The sequence below is a fragment of the Didymosphaeria variabile genome, assembly GCF_027946475.1.
Source record: "Didymosphaeria variabile strain IMI 356815 chromosome Unknown scaffold_1, whole genome shotgun sequence".
Classification (NCBI taxonomy): Eukaryota; Fungi; Ascomycota; class Dothideomycetes; order Pleosporales; family Didymosphaeriaceae; genus Didymosphaeria; species Didymosphaeria variabile.
The window spans coordinates 3,230,576-3,245,574 of NW_026611620.1; the positions used below are offsets into that span (position 1 = coordinate 3,230,576).

The window sequence follows — 14,999 nt, forward strand, 5'->3', positions numbered from 1 at the left end:
CGAAGACCTATCTTGCTATGACTGGGGAACACTGGCCTATCCTTTCTCTCTTCACCGCACGTCAAGTCTGTATATTGTATGTTTCGCGCAAGAAACTTGCCTTCACGGCGCCACCGACTGACATAATCCAAATGTGACCGCGCAGCCGAGGTGGTCTGTGCGCTCCTGCCGTCTTCAAAAGCTGCCTGCCCTCTTCTCCGCACCTCTTGCCTGCGCCAACAACACTACGCTCGCGAACTCCGCAGCCGCGCACGTAACAATCCGAAGACAGTCAACCGCCGCGCTCGTCGCAGCTGCTGTTATATCTCTTTTGAGGTAATTCGATCGTACTTGCCACTCGCAGTCTCCTTGCTACACAGTCCCACTGCACACATCTTTGACCGACACTGTTCGCATGCGCGTGCAGAGATCGGATACTACTCAATTACCAGTTAGGACCCAGAAAGAAAGCTCGCCCCCGCGCAGCAATAACGCGATGGAGGTGGAAAACTTCCTCGACAACGTGGCCAAGGAGCTCGAAGATGAGCAGAAGCGCAAAGTGAAGCCCGAGTCTGGCGACCGCGAGGAGGATGATCGCCGCACCCGCAGCGACCGGTCTGATCGTTACAATGGCGATCGTGACTACCGTGACAGCCGCCGCCACGGCCGTGATCGAGACCGAAGCCGAGACCGATACCAACCTCGTGAGTCTAATGGGGAGCGGCGCCACAGCCGTGAGCGCAAGCGCAGAGATGGAAGCCGACCTCGGTCTAGCAAGAGCAAGGATGCTGACACAGATGAAGAACGTGTTAGGTATCCACGTCGCAGCAACTCACGGGACCGATACCGTGGAGGTCGCAGGGACCGTGGTGGAGATCGTGGAGGCGACTACTACAGTGGTGGCGGACGAGGTGGACGTTCTCGCTCCCCTCGTCGGAACCGAGATGATCGTCGTGAGGATCGTTACCGCGACCGCGCTCCCCGTGATAGGGACGCTGACGACCGTCGTGGCAGTGGTCGCCGTCGTACTCCAACGCCCGAGCCAACCGAGGATGACCGCGACAAGCGTACCATTTTTGTCCAGCAAATCTCCCAGCGCGCCGAGATGCGCCATCTCCGCGCTTTCTTCGAGGCTGTCGGTCCTGTGGTGGAGGCTCAAATTGTGAAGGACAGAGTTACTGGTCGCTCTAAAGGGTACGTACCACTATTTGTTTTTGGAGGATGCTGCTAACACATCTAGTGTCGGTTACGTTGAGTTCAAAGACGAAGAGTCTGTCCCCAAGGCCCTGGAGCTAACCGGCCAGAAACTCAAGGGAGTGCCCATCATCGCACAACTTACCGAGGCAGAGAAGAATCGTGCATCTCGCGCAGCAGGCGAAGGAGGCGCTGCCAGCGCTACCAATGGCGCTCCGTTCCACCGCCTCTATGTCGGCAACATCCACTTTAGTGTCACCGAGGAGGATCTCAAGGAGATCTTCCTTCCTTTTGGCGAACTTGAGCAGGTCACACTCCAGCGTGACGAGCAGAATCCGACTCGCTCAAAGGGTTACGGGTTTGTTCAGTATGCATTACCTCACTGCCACCAATGTAATGTTGCTAATAATCCACTAGATTCGTTGATCCGAACGACGCTAAGAAAGCGCTTACAGAAATGAATGGCTTTGAGCTTGCCGGTCGCCAGATTCGTGTTGGCCTCGGCAACGACAAGTTCACGCCCGAGTCGACCGCCCACCTCCTCCGCAACTTTCCACAGCAGGCGGCTAGCTACCAAGGCTCTGCATTCAGTGGTGCTGGTGGTCGCGGTGCTTATGCTGGCGGCTCAGGCGGTGTCTTCGACAGAGCTCATGGTAGAGATGATCGTGGCATTAGCGGCGCTTCAGCACTCGATGATACTGACATGGCGGGTGTCAACTTCAAGCAGGTCGATCGCAACAAGCTTATGATGAACCTCGCTCGCAACGAGGTCGACGTTCCCACCAAAAAGGACGACCGGCCGATGGCTAAAGCCCGTGCCCCTGTTGAGAACACGATTGCACCTTCGAAGTGCATCAAGATTCAGAACGCATTCGATGCTGACCAGTAAGTGAACTCGCTCTCCTTCCCTCACGAAGCAAGCTAACACCTGCATAGGGAGTTAGAACAATTCGGCCCTAATTGGGCGAAGGATCTCGAGACCGAAGTCAAGACAGAGTGCAACTCCAAGTACGGCAAAGTCGTTCACATCGCTGTTGACGCCAACTCCGACGGAGAGATTTTCGTCAAGTTCGACTCAGTCAGCGGAGGGGAAAGGGCTCTGCAAGGCCTCAATGGCCGCAACTTCAACTACCGTACTATTCGTGCCTCCTACGTCGTCGACAAGGTCTACAACTCCCTTTACGGTGCGGCTGCCGCATTTTAAGACCTGCACGGCCATGGGACTGTATGCGACTAGGACCCTCAGACCCAAGATGGATTCTGACGGTAAGAGTGTTTTCATTTGCTTGCGGTGCGGATCTGCCAGGGTGCTATATATGCAGGAGTGTTAAGGAATGGTCTTGGCGATATTGGGGTGATTGTTTGCGGATATGGCGTTGGTGGAATGCTTGGTTCTCTCTTTCTTCGGCCTGGCTGGGGCAAACTTACGTGGTGAAGTACTCGCTGGCTTCCCAACAGATTGACCGACCCGCCTGAGGCTGAAGGATCAGCAATTGCGACCATTCTCGACGCCGATCTGTCATGGGGTTTTAAAAGTCTTTCATGACCTTGGTATGTCGCGCGGTGGACCTTACGGTCAGATCTTACCTGTCCTCAGCAGGGTACTCCCGCACGAATGCTTTCTACAGGCAAAGGCAACGATTAAGGATAGAGGAGGATTCAGGGGGTGCTAATAGTCTTAGGACTCATGCCTTGCAGGCTTGTACAGTGTCCTTGCCAGCACAATTTGATCGATCCCATCTAGGTATTGGTCGGTACATCGTGACTCTGTTGCCGCGTGGTTTGTAACACCCCGTGCAAGGCATGCTTCCTAATATTGTGACAGGTTTTGCCTTCTTGATCATGTTCACCATTTTAGAGGCTAAGCGCTTTTACTCCCTTCCTACCGTGCCTGACGCCGCTAACGTTTGCATAGCGTCCTTTGTTTCTCTTGCTACCTGGCTAACGTGACAGGTTTGATAATTACAATGATGTTGCGTCTAACTCACCTGTTTCCTCAGCAACGCCGTGCGCAATACCTTTGGACATGCATTTCCTACGCCACAGTCCTGTATGACTTGGCTCTACACGTCGGCCGGTCACAACGTTTGGGATCCTCCCTTGAACCGCTGGACCACACCTAGATTTCCATTAGCCATGGCCGTTCAACTCGCTCTTCAGATCGCTGGCGTATTGATGCAGGCGCTCATCTGCTATGTCTGGCTGATCGTTAGCATCGCCACGAATCGATGAGGCAAGAGTACATGGCCTGTGCTAGGACACGCACGATTAAGTTGCCGTACCTCGTACTCTAGGCGAAGGGATGTAGTAGCTGCAAGATATTGCTGCACCACAGCCGCACCAGCTAAAACGAACGACAGCCTGTAAAGCTGTCTTGCCGCAAGAGCCATTAGCTTCTAGAAACGATCAAACTGTGTGTAGATACTGTCTTAACAATACTTCCATGTCGATGTAACAGCTAGCGCATACAAACAGACAATGCGCCAGTCTCTCGTTGATCTTGTTCGAGATTGATTCGAAACTGTAGGCCGAAGTCGAATCATTTGTCAATAGCGGATGCTAAGGGTATTCAGCTTAAGAACAATACTTTCATCTACCTGCTGAAGATCCTCTGCAAGTCCATGATCGCCGTTGTTATCCTGTCTCCCGAGTCGCCCTGTCCACGGGTCCTACTAGGTCAGCGAAGTGGCAGGGTGCAACTCTGAAACGTCCCCGTGGCGTCTGACCTTCACACTCATCCAATCTCGTGCGATTTGCCGCACACCTGAAGGCCTCACGTATCGCATTTACGAAATATGCACAATGGCAAAGACCGAGCGCGCAGCCTTGCGGCGACACGCGAAATGAGCGCGCTGCACGGTGGTGCAGCACGCGACTGCTGCGATTTGGCACTGTGCGCCGAAGTCCGTAGCCTCAGCCTCGCTGTGCTGATGCCAGTCCACCTCTCCTATTGGCTGCGCATCCGACAAAGACACTGTTCTTAGACCTGCTGCAAGAACAATACGCCTGCACGGTGGTCGGCAACCGATTGAGGCGCCTATGCCACTTAAGGCAATCATCTCACCACCACGTCGCTCCGTAAAAGTTGGAGAACCTGGACGCACACGAAGAGTGGAATAGGTGCTATAGACCTGAGATAAAGTTCGAGACGTTTACTTTCGTATGTGGTAAAGAAAGAGGAAGTCAAGTGCTCAAGAGTATGTGCACAAGGAAATGGTCGTATTGTTCATTCATTCTTGTCAAATTCGCCTGTGATAGCCGCGCCTCTTTCAAGCGAGCTGACGTGCAGTCGGGTACCCTCAGTCTTCCTTCGGGAATGCACCACCACCAGCCAAGGGAACATGGTAGTGCCATGCCACGTATAGAAAACTTACAAGAAGACACCATGGTCCACGTCACCGCGAAGTGTACAGAGACCCGCCATCTCGTTCGATCTATCTTGTTCTTCTCTTTTTCGTTCACAGTCTTTCATTATTTCCTTTAGGCATTCGTTTGCTTGGTTGGATTAGAGAAAGATGCCGGCGACACTCCTTCATGCAGAGCAGCTTCGCTCAAAATTGAGCCAAAGGCAGGCTGATGCCTCTTTCCACGTTCCTTCAGATCTCATTGCAGCGGCATCGATATGCCTTTTCTTGACGACAGTAGCAGTGGCCGCGAGGACTTTCATTAACATGGTGGATATGCGACGGTTGCAAATTGATGATCGTAAGTTTGATGATTCAAACCGGTCTTGAAATGCTAATTTCTACAGTTGCCACCATCCTTGCGGGCTTGTGCTTTGCTGTTTTCATCGCACTCATGTTCGTCGCCTCACATGCTGGTCTTGGTCAGCACGTAGCTCTTCTCTCCGCCGACGCCGTCAAGAGCGCGCTCCTCTACTCGAATATCCTTGACATAATGTACACTCCGATCATGCTCGCCGCAAAGGTCTCCATCCTCGTTCAAGTCGACCGCATGTTCTCCGGCAACAAGCAGCGGATGATTTTCTGGAGCGTGCGTGCCCTGGCCTACGTCAACACTCTCTGCTACACTGCCATGTTCTTCACGAATGTCTTTGCCTGCACACCGCGAGCAAAGATTGTGGACCCTACAGTGTCTGGCAAATGTATTTCCCAGAACAACCTTATTGTCGTGTCCAGCACTGTCAACGTCGCTTCCGATGTTCTGATCCTGCTTTTCGCGGTTTGGGGCATCAGCAGGCTCCAGTTGAGCGGGAGACGTCAGACTATGGTCGCGGTTGTGTTCAGCATTGGCAGCTTTGCATGCATTGCCAGCGTGTGTAGGTTGGCTTTTGGTGTTCAAGTTGATAAGAACCGCAATTATACGCAAACTATCTGGCCTGTGCACATGTGGTCGTAAGTATCAGCTCCTACAGATCGTTGATAGCACATACTGACCAATTACAGGCTCGCTGAGATCACGGCTATCATGTATATGGCTTGCTGCCCAGCTTTTCCTCGTCTTATCCAATACATTCGGGGAACGAAGACCGTCAAGCCTGCGATCAGAGGTTTCAAGACCGAGAAGGATCTATTCAGTCCTACATCCAGCTTTTCGAGCAGCAAGCCAAACACTCCCGAACAGAAGCACGGGTGGGCATCACCAATCATTACACCGCCTACTCCGCCAAAGGGTTCTCCCAAGATTACGCTACCTACTCCGCCAAATGGATCTCCTACCCTTCCTGCCGGATTTATTTCTCCCCAAAAGCCCACGCAAGCTAGCGTCCGCGTGACTCCAGGCCCAGCTCAGGGCTCGCGAGGTACACAAAGCGAAGACCGGCCTCGAGGACCTTTTCGAACTCTCTCCCTCCCCGTTAAACCTTCCATCCCACGCACCTCCTTTCAACTCCCCGCCACTAGGCTTGAACCCAAGGGACCACGCCTCAACTTCAGCATCCCCGTCCGTCCCACGCCCGAACAACTCGCCAACCAATCATCCCTCTCCCCACGCTACGTCCCCGAGGAGAGAACCGCTGCCATCGCAAAGAAAGCCGAAGGCGCCCTCCAAAACTACGCGCCCTTCGAGCGCCGCATCTCCCACCTCTCATACACATCCCGCCACACCGCTGCCCTTGAGGAGATTCGGCAGAGCCTCGAAGAAGTCCGCCATAGTCTTGATGGCGGCTTCATCGACAGCACGCCCACACCAACATCCTCAAAGCTCAACGTACCTCATACACCACGGTCGACCTCGACCTCGACGCCAAAGACACCGACGACTCCCGGCCCACATGCACGCAGCCCATCTCTCGCACCGCCCGCGTCACCCGGCATGCCATCTCCAGCTTCGCCGGCGCGTACAGAGTTCAGCGTGCATCTCGTCGAGAGCGCGGTCCGCATGAAGATCATGCCCGTGTACTTCGCGCAGCGCCGCAAGAAGAGCCAAGATATGCGTGCGTCAATCGCCTCGCTGGGTAACCAGAGTATCAAGCCGATGCACTCGTTCAAGCGGTCGAAGCACGCGAGGGTGCCCAGCACGCCGGGGCTGCAGACGCACTTTGAAATACCATAGATGCGGGTTTTTTGCTTTCTTCTTGTCTTTCTTATATCCGGTCCTGGGTAATATTGACTGAAATCACTCCTTACGAAGACGGGTGGCTGTCTCACTAATGTCTTCTTGTTTTTGCGCGTTTGCACACAAAAGTTCCCGCCGGCGTGCGGATTACGGTCATTATGATACCTACACTATCGGATAGTATTGGATGAGAAATCCATGGCGTCACTCTTTATGATAGATTTCTTAGATACCCCACAGTGTGTGGATTACAGGGATCGTTGGTGGGATGGAATGGGATTTGATACGAGGGTGTAGATACACATCCGTTGCGCTTTAGTCTAATTGAACGTTCGAGTACTACATTGTTCATATCCTATCGTCTAGGAGTGGCATCTGGTATTGGTGAAGAGAGAAACTCTATGATCATCTATGGCAATGAAATCCAATGCGTAGTTGACGCTCTTCTAAACCCTCAACTCCAACAGCTAGCTCTCTATATAGAAGACAACAACGCCAAACTGACATGCCAAACACAAATTGGTGACGGAACCATTACACTCCAAGTAATCGTAAGAATGCCTCCTTCCCTCCCATCTTCCCCCGACGATTTCAAGGCTTGGCCAGCTGCTCCTTCCTAAAGAACGCAAAGAAACCCACACATACCACTCCCTGCAGCACCAGCGCGACCCAAAATACCGCGTCACTTAGCCCATCCATACTCAGCGCGAGGTTCGGGAACACACTCCCAGGCCCCAGCCTATCTGGCGCCGTAGCCCTCGCAGCAATCGTAGCTACAGACCCTACAACTTGTGCTGCCGTAAGCGTAAACGCAACGTGAAAGCGCGTCATAGTCTGCAGTAGAATCATACCGAAGCCTACACCTTGTAGAGCGTCGAGAACGCCGAGCCAGAGCCACAGCGCGCGACCGAGAAGTGCGCCAACCGCGGGTGTCCCAGCCCATGGGATAAACGACCCCATGCCTGAAGTCCCCCAGAGCATCTGAGCCCAGCGCGGCGCACCGAGCCCAATAGCGAAGATAGGAAGGATCCAGCTATGCTCAATGGAGAGGCGCCGGAACACGGCGAAGACAGCAATCCAGACCAAGATGAAGAAGACGAGCACAAGGATCACGATGCCCCATGCCGGTACTAGCTTCGAGCTCCATAGGTACCGCCAGTTACGCCCATACGGCGCGGAGAGGAAGTAGTTCTGAATAACGACCACGACGAAGAACCAGAGGATGATTTTGCGGCGACACAGGGCGCTGTAGAAAGAGGGGACGCTGCCGGGGGAGCTGCGGTAGAAGTCTGGGAGGCCAATGAAGAGGGTTACGCCGATGAGGGCGAGCAGGAAAGCGACGGGTGTGGTTACGGCCGTGATGTATGGGCTGGTTGCAAAACCGGTGGGGTTGTGGCCGGTGGCGCTCAGCGCGGAGAGGTGCGCACCCCAGTACCAGAGCACTGTGACGTAAATTTGCTGTGTGCCTTGGACGACGCAGGCACGGAAGACCCAGGTGTGCGTTGCGGTGCCGCCTTCGGAGCCAAAGTTCAGCGCGAAGAAGAGGGAGCCTGAACCAGAGGCGAGGGCATATAGGCCGGTGGCGGCGTTCTGTATCCAACCTCGAGTTACGATCGAAGTACCATATGGAGCCATGCCGAGGACAAAAAAGGCGAGAGCGTAGCAGCCGAAAGGGAGTGCGATGACACAGCGAGACTGCAACGTGCGGAACAGCGTCCACCACACAATTGACCCAGCCAGGTAGATGCTAGCCACAATGTAGAGCTTGCTGGCGGTCTGTCCTATCTCTCCAGAAAGCAAGGTGACCTGGTAGCTATTTGCGGATAAAATCTGGCCAAGCGCGATGAAGAAGGAATACACAGGCCAGTCCCGGACCTTGTACTGAACAATTTTTTCTAGACCCTTTGGCGGCGTGTAGTCGTTCCCAAGCTCGAACTCGTCCTCGACAGCAGTTTCCGTCTGGATGGAAGCGTTGGAGCTACTGCTACTCGCAAGCTCTTCTACGTGAACCCTTGCGACTTTGGAGTATGATCTCTTCACGCCGAGCCTAGCATCATAGAATCGGGCGAACCAGTTCTTCTCAGATCTGGCGATGAACTCCTCAATACAAAGCTCGTTTGTCGAAGTGCGTCCATTGAGGCCGCCAAGAAGTCTCTCGAACTGCTTTGAATAGACACCTTGCGAGTCGGTGAAGTACGGTTCGACCTTCTGCATTCGATAGTTCTTCTCTTCACCCACCACAGTTTGTAGGCTGAGCACCGATGGCTGAGCGCTCATTCCATGCGCAGACGACGAGATGATAGAACCTGAACTGTCTGGAACACGATCTGGCTCTTCTGATTCAAGCCGAGCCTCAATTGACGACTGGGACACGTTCGAGTCCTGAGAGTTCTGACGAGACATATTTCGTGAGACAGCTGCACGGCCCACGCTTCTTCTTAGATCACCGTTTGAGAAGTAGTCCTCCTGCTCTGCAGTAGCGCTTGGGATAGGGAACAAATTGTAGCCATTCACACTATTGGCGGAGTGAAGTTCGGAAGGCGAACCTGGTACCGATACGTCTGATGATGATGGTGCATGTGGACGATAACGTCGAGCAAGTGCGGTGTTGATCGGGGGCAAAGCTGGAATGTTTCCCACCGGAAGCTCTTCGCGGATTGGACTGGTCGCTCGGCTGTTGACTCGGGTTGGAGCACGGCTGATCCTACGACTGGAAGGTCGCGTATTGGCGGGTGAGACGAAAGCTGACCCCGGAGCGGAAGGCAGAGGAGAGGGTATGGCAGGTGTGTTTGCGCCAGACCTCCGGGATGCGCGTGCTCCCGTGACATGCGCGTGCGTTCTGATCGATCCCGACTGTAACTTCTCCAGACCTTCGAGCCATTGGGCGACCGGAAACCGCTGCAGAGACGACCGCGCTCTCATTTCGGCCCGAACTTCTTTGGTAGAACCCATGGCCGCCTTGATGGTCCTCTGAAATTGGCGTACGAGGTGTTTGGTCGCGACTGACTCAATTGTAAACCACCAGCCAGGCATAGTTCCCAAACCGCCCACTCGAGAGCCAACACCGAGCGCTCCTTTTCGGCCAAACTCGACTGCGACCAAGCCGAAAGGTTCGTCGCGCGACGGAATCAAGGCGAACTCAGCACCGCTGAAGATGCAGGGTGGAAGAACCGTGAACTCTGGTTTGGAGCATACGCGCTCAGGGTACATCTCCATAAGACGCTGCAGCTTGGCAGCGGCGAATCTCCCATAGAGGTCAATGACAGGACCAACGCAAATGAGCTGGGCCCTGAGATTCTTCTCAAGAATAGAAGGGAAGACATCCGCGATGAGATCAATGCCCTTTTGCATGGACCAGCGGCCGACGAAGACGAAGAGTTCGGCATCAGGGTCGACATGTAGGCCTGCCCACTCTTGCGCTTGGGTCCGAAGCATACCACGCTGTGCTTCGCCGTTGGTGTCAACGTCGACGGACTCCGGCAGCTTGTCCTCTTTGCTCCAGGGTGCAGTATCGCTAGGATCGGGATTGGGAAGGGAACCAATCTTCGTCAACCCCCAGAAGATTGGATATCTGGCGAAACTTCGCTTACCGTACTTTTTGGAGACACCGACGGCACCGAAGCCACGCTGATGGATGCGGAGGTAGCTTGCACCTGCGTGCAGCATATTGAAGACTTCGCCGAACTGCACATATTTGTGTACAATATCTTTGCTGAGATTGAAGGTTCTGCAAATCTCGTCAAGGTCTTGTGGGCGTTTGATGGACCATAACCCTTGAAACTCGGCGTTGTGTAGCGAGAGACAGCACGGTGGTGCAGCATCCGTTAGAAGATAAAGTGGCGCAAGTGTACCATGGTAGTCGTTGATGTGATACAGGTCTATCTCAGGAAATCGTTTGAAGGTCTCGGCAATGCACTGGTTCCAAGCGGAGTAGTACACTGCACTCTCCAAGTCGTCCATACGAGCTGGGTACGGTTCGTTTTTGGTTTGGGCACGGAAAACTGGTGCATCCAAAAGGACGAAAGTGATGTTCTGGAAACGGTGGTACTGGACGTTGATGGTATACGTCTGATCGAGAAGGGAGACTTGCATCGGTTCGGCGATTGTGTCTGTTGGATAGTCGATACCGCCGACACACGGAACGACCCAGATGAGGTTCTGATGTTGGAGGTTCTTGCCCATGAGCGAAGCCATGACACCCAAGCCGCCGATCTTGACCTTGATCTTCCAGTCTTCTATCTCGTACTCCATTGTTGCGATGAGAATTGTCCGACGCTGATCCTCATTCTCCAAGGCAAAACCTTCCTGACGCAGGGGATTCGACAGAGCCGTGGATTTGGATTTATGTGTCCACGGTTTGAGGGTGACAACGCTTTTAGAGACGCTGGAGAACGTTGGCAGCCCGGCCATGATGCCAGACCGCTTCTCGGATATACCACGATGATTGAACTTGACGTGGTAAAACGACTTGAGGAAGAGCGAAATGGCAAGCGACCCTGTACTGAGCGGGATGAGCGCCAGGAGGAGTAGGATGGCGAGTTGTCTCCACGCGGACCCGACAGGCTGGTACGAGTAGCGTAGGTATCCATCGTTCGCAATAAGCTTAACACCAACGTATGGCATCCCTGGGTTGGTGATATTGATGACGTTCTTCCCCAGACTGGTTGGGGGAAGCCAGTCTAGGACACCATCAAGATCAACGTCGCCGTACAACTTCGACTTGTCCGGCTGACCGTCTGGATTGATGCCCCATGTGCTGAGAATCACGTCTGTTGGGTACTCCGTCATGATATCGAAGTGCCACTGACCAGTACCTGTGTCGTGCATTTTGTCAGGCAAGCCTGAATCGAAGCCAAACAGATTCCATTCTCCAGTGACGTGCATGTGTGGCCAGCGACGAGGAGCTTTGGAGCCGACATCGCCATGCTGAATGTGCTCCATACTTCCAGTCATCTCGCTCCAGTAACGAATCTCAATGTGCTCACCCTCCCAGGCTTGATCTTTCGAGCCAGACCATGGCTGCTCTGTGATGCTCGCATTGACAGAAGTGTAGTCGCGCCATTCGCTCCACGTTGCACCCCAGTTGAGGGTATATTGCCACTTGTCAGCACCAGTAGCTTTATGCGTGACGGTGAGCGCTCCTGTTTTCTCGTCGCGGTGAAGGAGTGACGAGGAATAATTTGCGCTGGCAGGGAATACCATGGGGTTCTCAGGCTGACCAATGCGGAACATGAAGTGATCTACCGCTTGGGTGTAGAGGTCGGTGTACTCTGTGGAGATGTTGTTGAGTGTGTAGACATGGATGCCATCGTAGACGTTTTCGAGTTCTCCTCTCATCACCCAAGCTGTACCGATTTGACCAACATACTGCTGTTCTGTCTTGACCGGTACCTTGGTGCATACGACACTCGAAGTATTGAGATGCGCAACTAGTCCAGCAGAGGTTGTCGACCGCATTGAAAAGTTTCGTTTCGCCGAGTCGCAGTTCATTTCGCTAGAGAAGTGCACTTCGATAGGAATTGTTTGCGGCCCACCATCGCGTACCTCAGACACAAGTCGCGCGTCGTGACCAGGGACAACGCGCGTAATCGTCGGCCGAGGTTCCGCGAATTTGTCTTTCGGCACAAGGAGTTTGTAGCTCCATGGTTGCATCTCGAGGCTACTGAGACAACCACTGGCTCCCCGAGAGCCGTTGAGGTTCGACTGTGCAGCGGAAGTCCCCAGTCTGTACTCCTCGTATGGGAAGAACAAGTTTTTGACGATAGTGCCTTCGGGAAACGGGGCGAAGAGACCTTCGGCCGCATCTTGACATTCGAAAGTGTAGTTGACCGTCTTGTTGTCGTTCGAGTAGATGAACCACACTCCTTGGTTACCCAATTCACCCGCTGCTGAGAAGTCCTGGACGCCGGGGAAAGGCCCACGATAGACGCTCCAGATTCCAGTCGGCGATGGCAGGCCCATGCTGCCATGGAGATAGACTTCATGAGTCTGTTGCGACAGTGTTTGAAGAAAAGCGCCGTCATTCAGCACAGCGTATTGGTCACGAAGTTCATAGTGGCGCTTGAAGATATTGCGCATGAAATGCGATGGGTCGCGATGGTCGAGGCTCACGGAATCGTCTTCGCACCCATGGAGTGCTTTATCGAATGGCATATCCACATAAACCTCTTCGCCCAACTTATAGCAACCGTGAAGCTGCCATGCACGCTGTGAAGACATCGGTGTCCGGCCAAAAACATAATCGCTTGCCTGATTCTCTAGAACGTATGATCCCTGCTCTTCACCCCAGAGTTGAAATGGAGCGCCAGGCATCAACAGATTCGCAATGACGAGGCCCATGATGTGTCGTTGCGTGCCGTTGGCGAGTGCAGGCCATCGAAATACGTCCTGGTTGGTCATACCCCACAAGAACCGTGGGTCGAATTCGCCGGTGTACGCATTCCCCATGTCAGTGTGCAGAAGCAGGTTATGCCAGAGCTCCACGAAGTCGACACCTTCTAGACCAATAGGACCATCCAAACCGAGAAACCTAGTCATGGCGCCATAGAACGGATAATGGAACGCGTCTCCATCCAAGGCAACGGATCCAAATTCTCGGAGATAGTTCTTGTCGTTCCTCGGATCGATGGCTGCAACTGCCTGCGTATGATTGTCGAAACGCATGTCTGGCTGCTTTCCGCGGCCAATGAGTAAAGAAGCATATGGAATCTTACTGACAACTTCACCAACGATGAGAAAATTCTCCTTGCCGTAGCGCTTCGCACATCGCCTTTGATAGTCGGAGAAGTTTGCGTGGACACCAACCGGTGTTTGTGCGGCTTTGTCCATTCTGAACCCATCCAGATCTAGCATCGCGATCTGCATGCACGAGAAATGATTGATCTTGTCAAGCACATCCTCGCGCCATGTCCTGAGCCGGTCCTGTACACCTGCAAATTTGGCGAGCTGAGTTTGCCAGACAGGGACTTCACCAACGCCCTTCATGTCGCCATACTACCCAATGTCAGCATGATCCAGAGAAGGCATAGTGACAGCTTGACCTGATCGAAGTCGCTATCCCTGCATGGCCGGCTCATAGCATCCAAGACTGATTGATTACTAAGAGGGTATCCGTCCTCTCCCCACATACGCGGGTAGTTGCAGGTCGCATTGAGATTGTTCCCGATGGCAAAGTCGTGATATTGCCGAGATGACTTATAACGAACGTCGTACTCGCTCCACTCGAACGGCGCGGTGACATTCTCGTTCCCAACCCATTGGAGCAAGTCACCCATCGTTCCGAGGGTATTATCCATGACCACGTACATTCCTCGACGGTGAACTTCAGAGACTAGAGCTCTCCAATCCTCGATCTTACCGTGGTGGTGGTCAAGAAGCGTGAAGTCAAGTGCTCCGAAGCCATCACTGCTCCACGGCATGTTGATGAACGGAGTACCAGAGAAATAGATAGCCTGGATGAGGTCAGATAATGCTCCCTGGTCCATATTCAAAGGTAAGTACCTTAATCCCCATTCCCTGTATGTAGTCCTGTACAGATGGGTCAGAGCACGATCGTCAACGTCATTGTATTGTTGCGGCACCCACAAGATTGTTCATCATCCCTTTGGCATCGCCACCAAAACGGAACTGATTACTCGTCCAGTCATGCTCAAATGAAGTACTGTTTGCCTCATTATTCGTAGGATCACCGTCAACATATCGATCTAGAGTGAGACAATAGAACGGAAAGCGCCAGCTCTTCGGCGAAGGGTGAAAGGTATGGTTTTCCCATTGGCCCCAGTAGTGCAACGGGTCAGTCGCAGTCTGGTTCAGATTCAGGTTCCAGCCCTCGTGTGCAGGATCATAGCGAAGCGCAAAAGCAGGTAGAAGGAGACAAAACAGAGACAGGGGTCTGCGAATAGCAAACATTGCCGCTGACTTAGTACTCGATCTAAGTAGAGTGATTGTAAAACGAGAGTGGGAAACGTGCTTGGTCCGGTCATGCCGGTTTCTAACACCATTTTATGAGCTGGTAAAGAGGCTCGATGCACTCCACAAAAGCTTTCATGATTGTACATGGTGGGTCATACCCTGCATCGGCGCGCGAATCGCTAGGATTGTTCTAATCTCGATGGACGATATGCAGCCCGAAGGGGAAACACAACCTTTACAATTGAGGGCAAGATATTAAAGTGACCTCAAACATGCAGATGCAGTGGAGCTAGGCCATTCGAAAAACGGCTCGCTTCTGATAGATGGCAGCGGAACCAACCCATTGACGCGTTTCTTCCACGCTGCTGCGGGCGATGTGTGCTACCGCCGTCCTGTTC

General features: G+C 53.3%; 3 protein-coding genes across 3 annotated transcripts; 2 read left to right on the plus strand and 1 right to left on the minus strand.

The window, feature by feature from the left end:
• Positions 1 to 475: 475 nt before the first annotated feature.
• rsd1 (Phosphatidylinositol-3-phosphatase SAC1) lies at positions 476 to 2,377 on the plus strand (the record flags this gene model as incomplete). The annotated part of the gene is made up of 4 exons (XM_056209845.1): positions 476 to 1,173; positions 1,220 to 1,540; positions 1,591 to 2,058; positions 2,110 to 2,377. 4 exons carry the CDS (start codon positions 476 to 478, stop codon positions 2,375 to 2,377), a joined length of 1,755 nt encoding a protein of 584 aa, XP_056076667.1.
• A 2,594-nt stretch (positions 2,378 to 4,971) lies between these two features.
• On the plus strand, positions 4,972 to 6,687 carry N0V89_001029 (uncharacterized protein; the record flags this gene model as incomplete). Its single annotated transcript, XM_056209846.1, has 2 exons — positions 4,972 to 5,528; positions 5,580 to 6,687. The coding sequence occupies 2 exons, from the start codon at positions 4,972 to 4,974 to the stop codon at positions 6,685 to 6,687; spliced, it is 1,665 nt and encodes a 554-aa protein (XP_056076668.1).
• A 594-nt stretch (positions 6,688 to 7,281) lies between these two features.
• Positions 7,282 to 14,598, minus strand: ags1 (Cell wall alpha-1,3-glucan synthase ags1; the record flags this gene model as incomplete). The annotated part of the gene is made up of 4 exons (XM_056209847.1): positions 7,282 to 13,619; positions 13,688 to 14,141; positions 14,191 to 14,217; positions 14,275 to 14,598. The coding sequence occupies 4 exons, from the start codon at positions 14,596 to 14,598 to the stop codon at positions 7,282 to 7,284; spliced, it is 7,143 nt and encodes a 2,380-aa protein (XP_056076669.1).
• Positions 14,599 to 14,999: the final 401 nt, after the last annotated feature.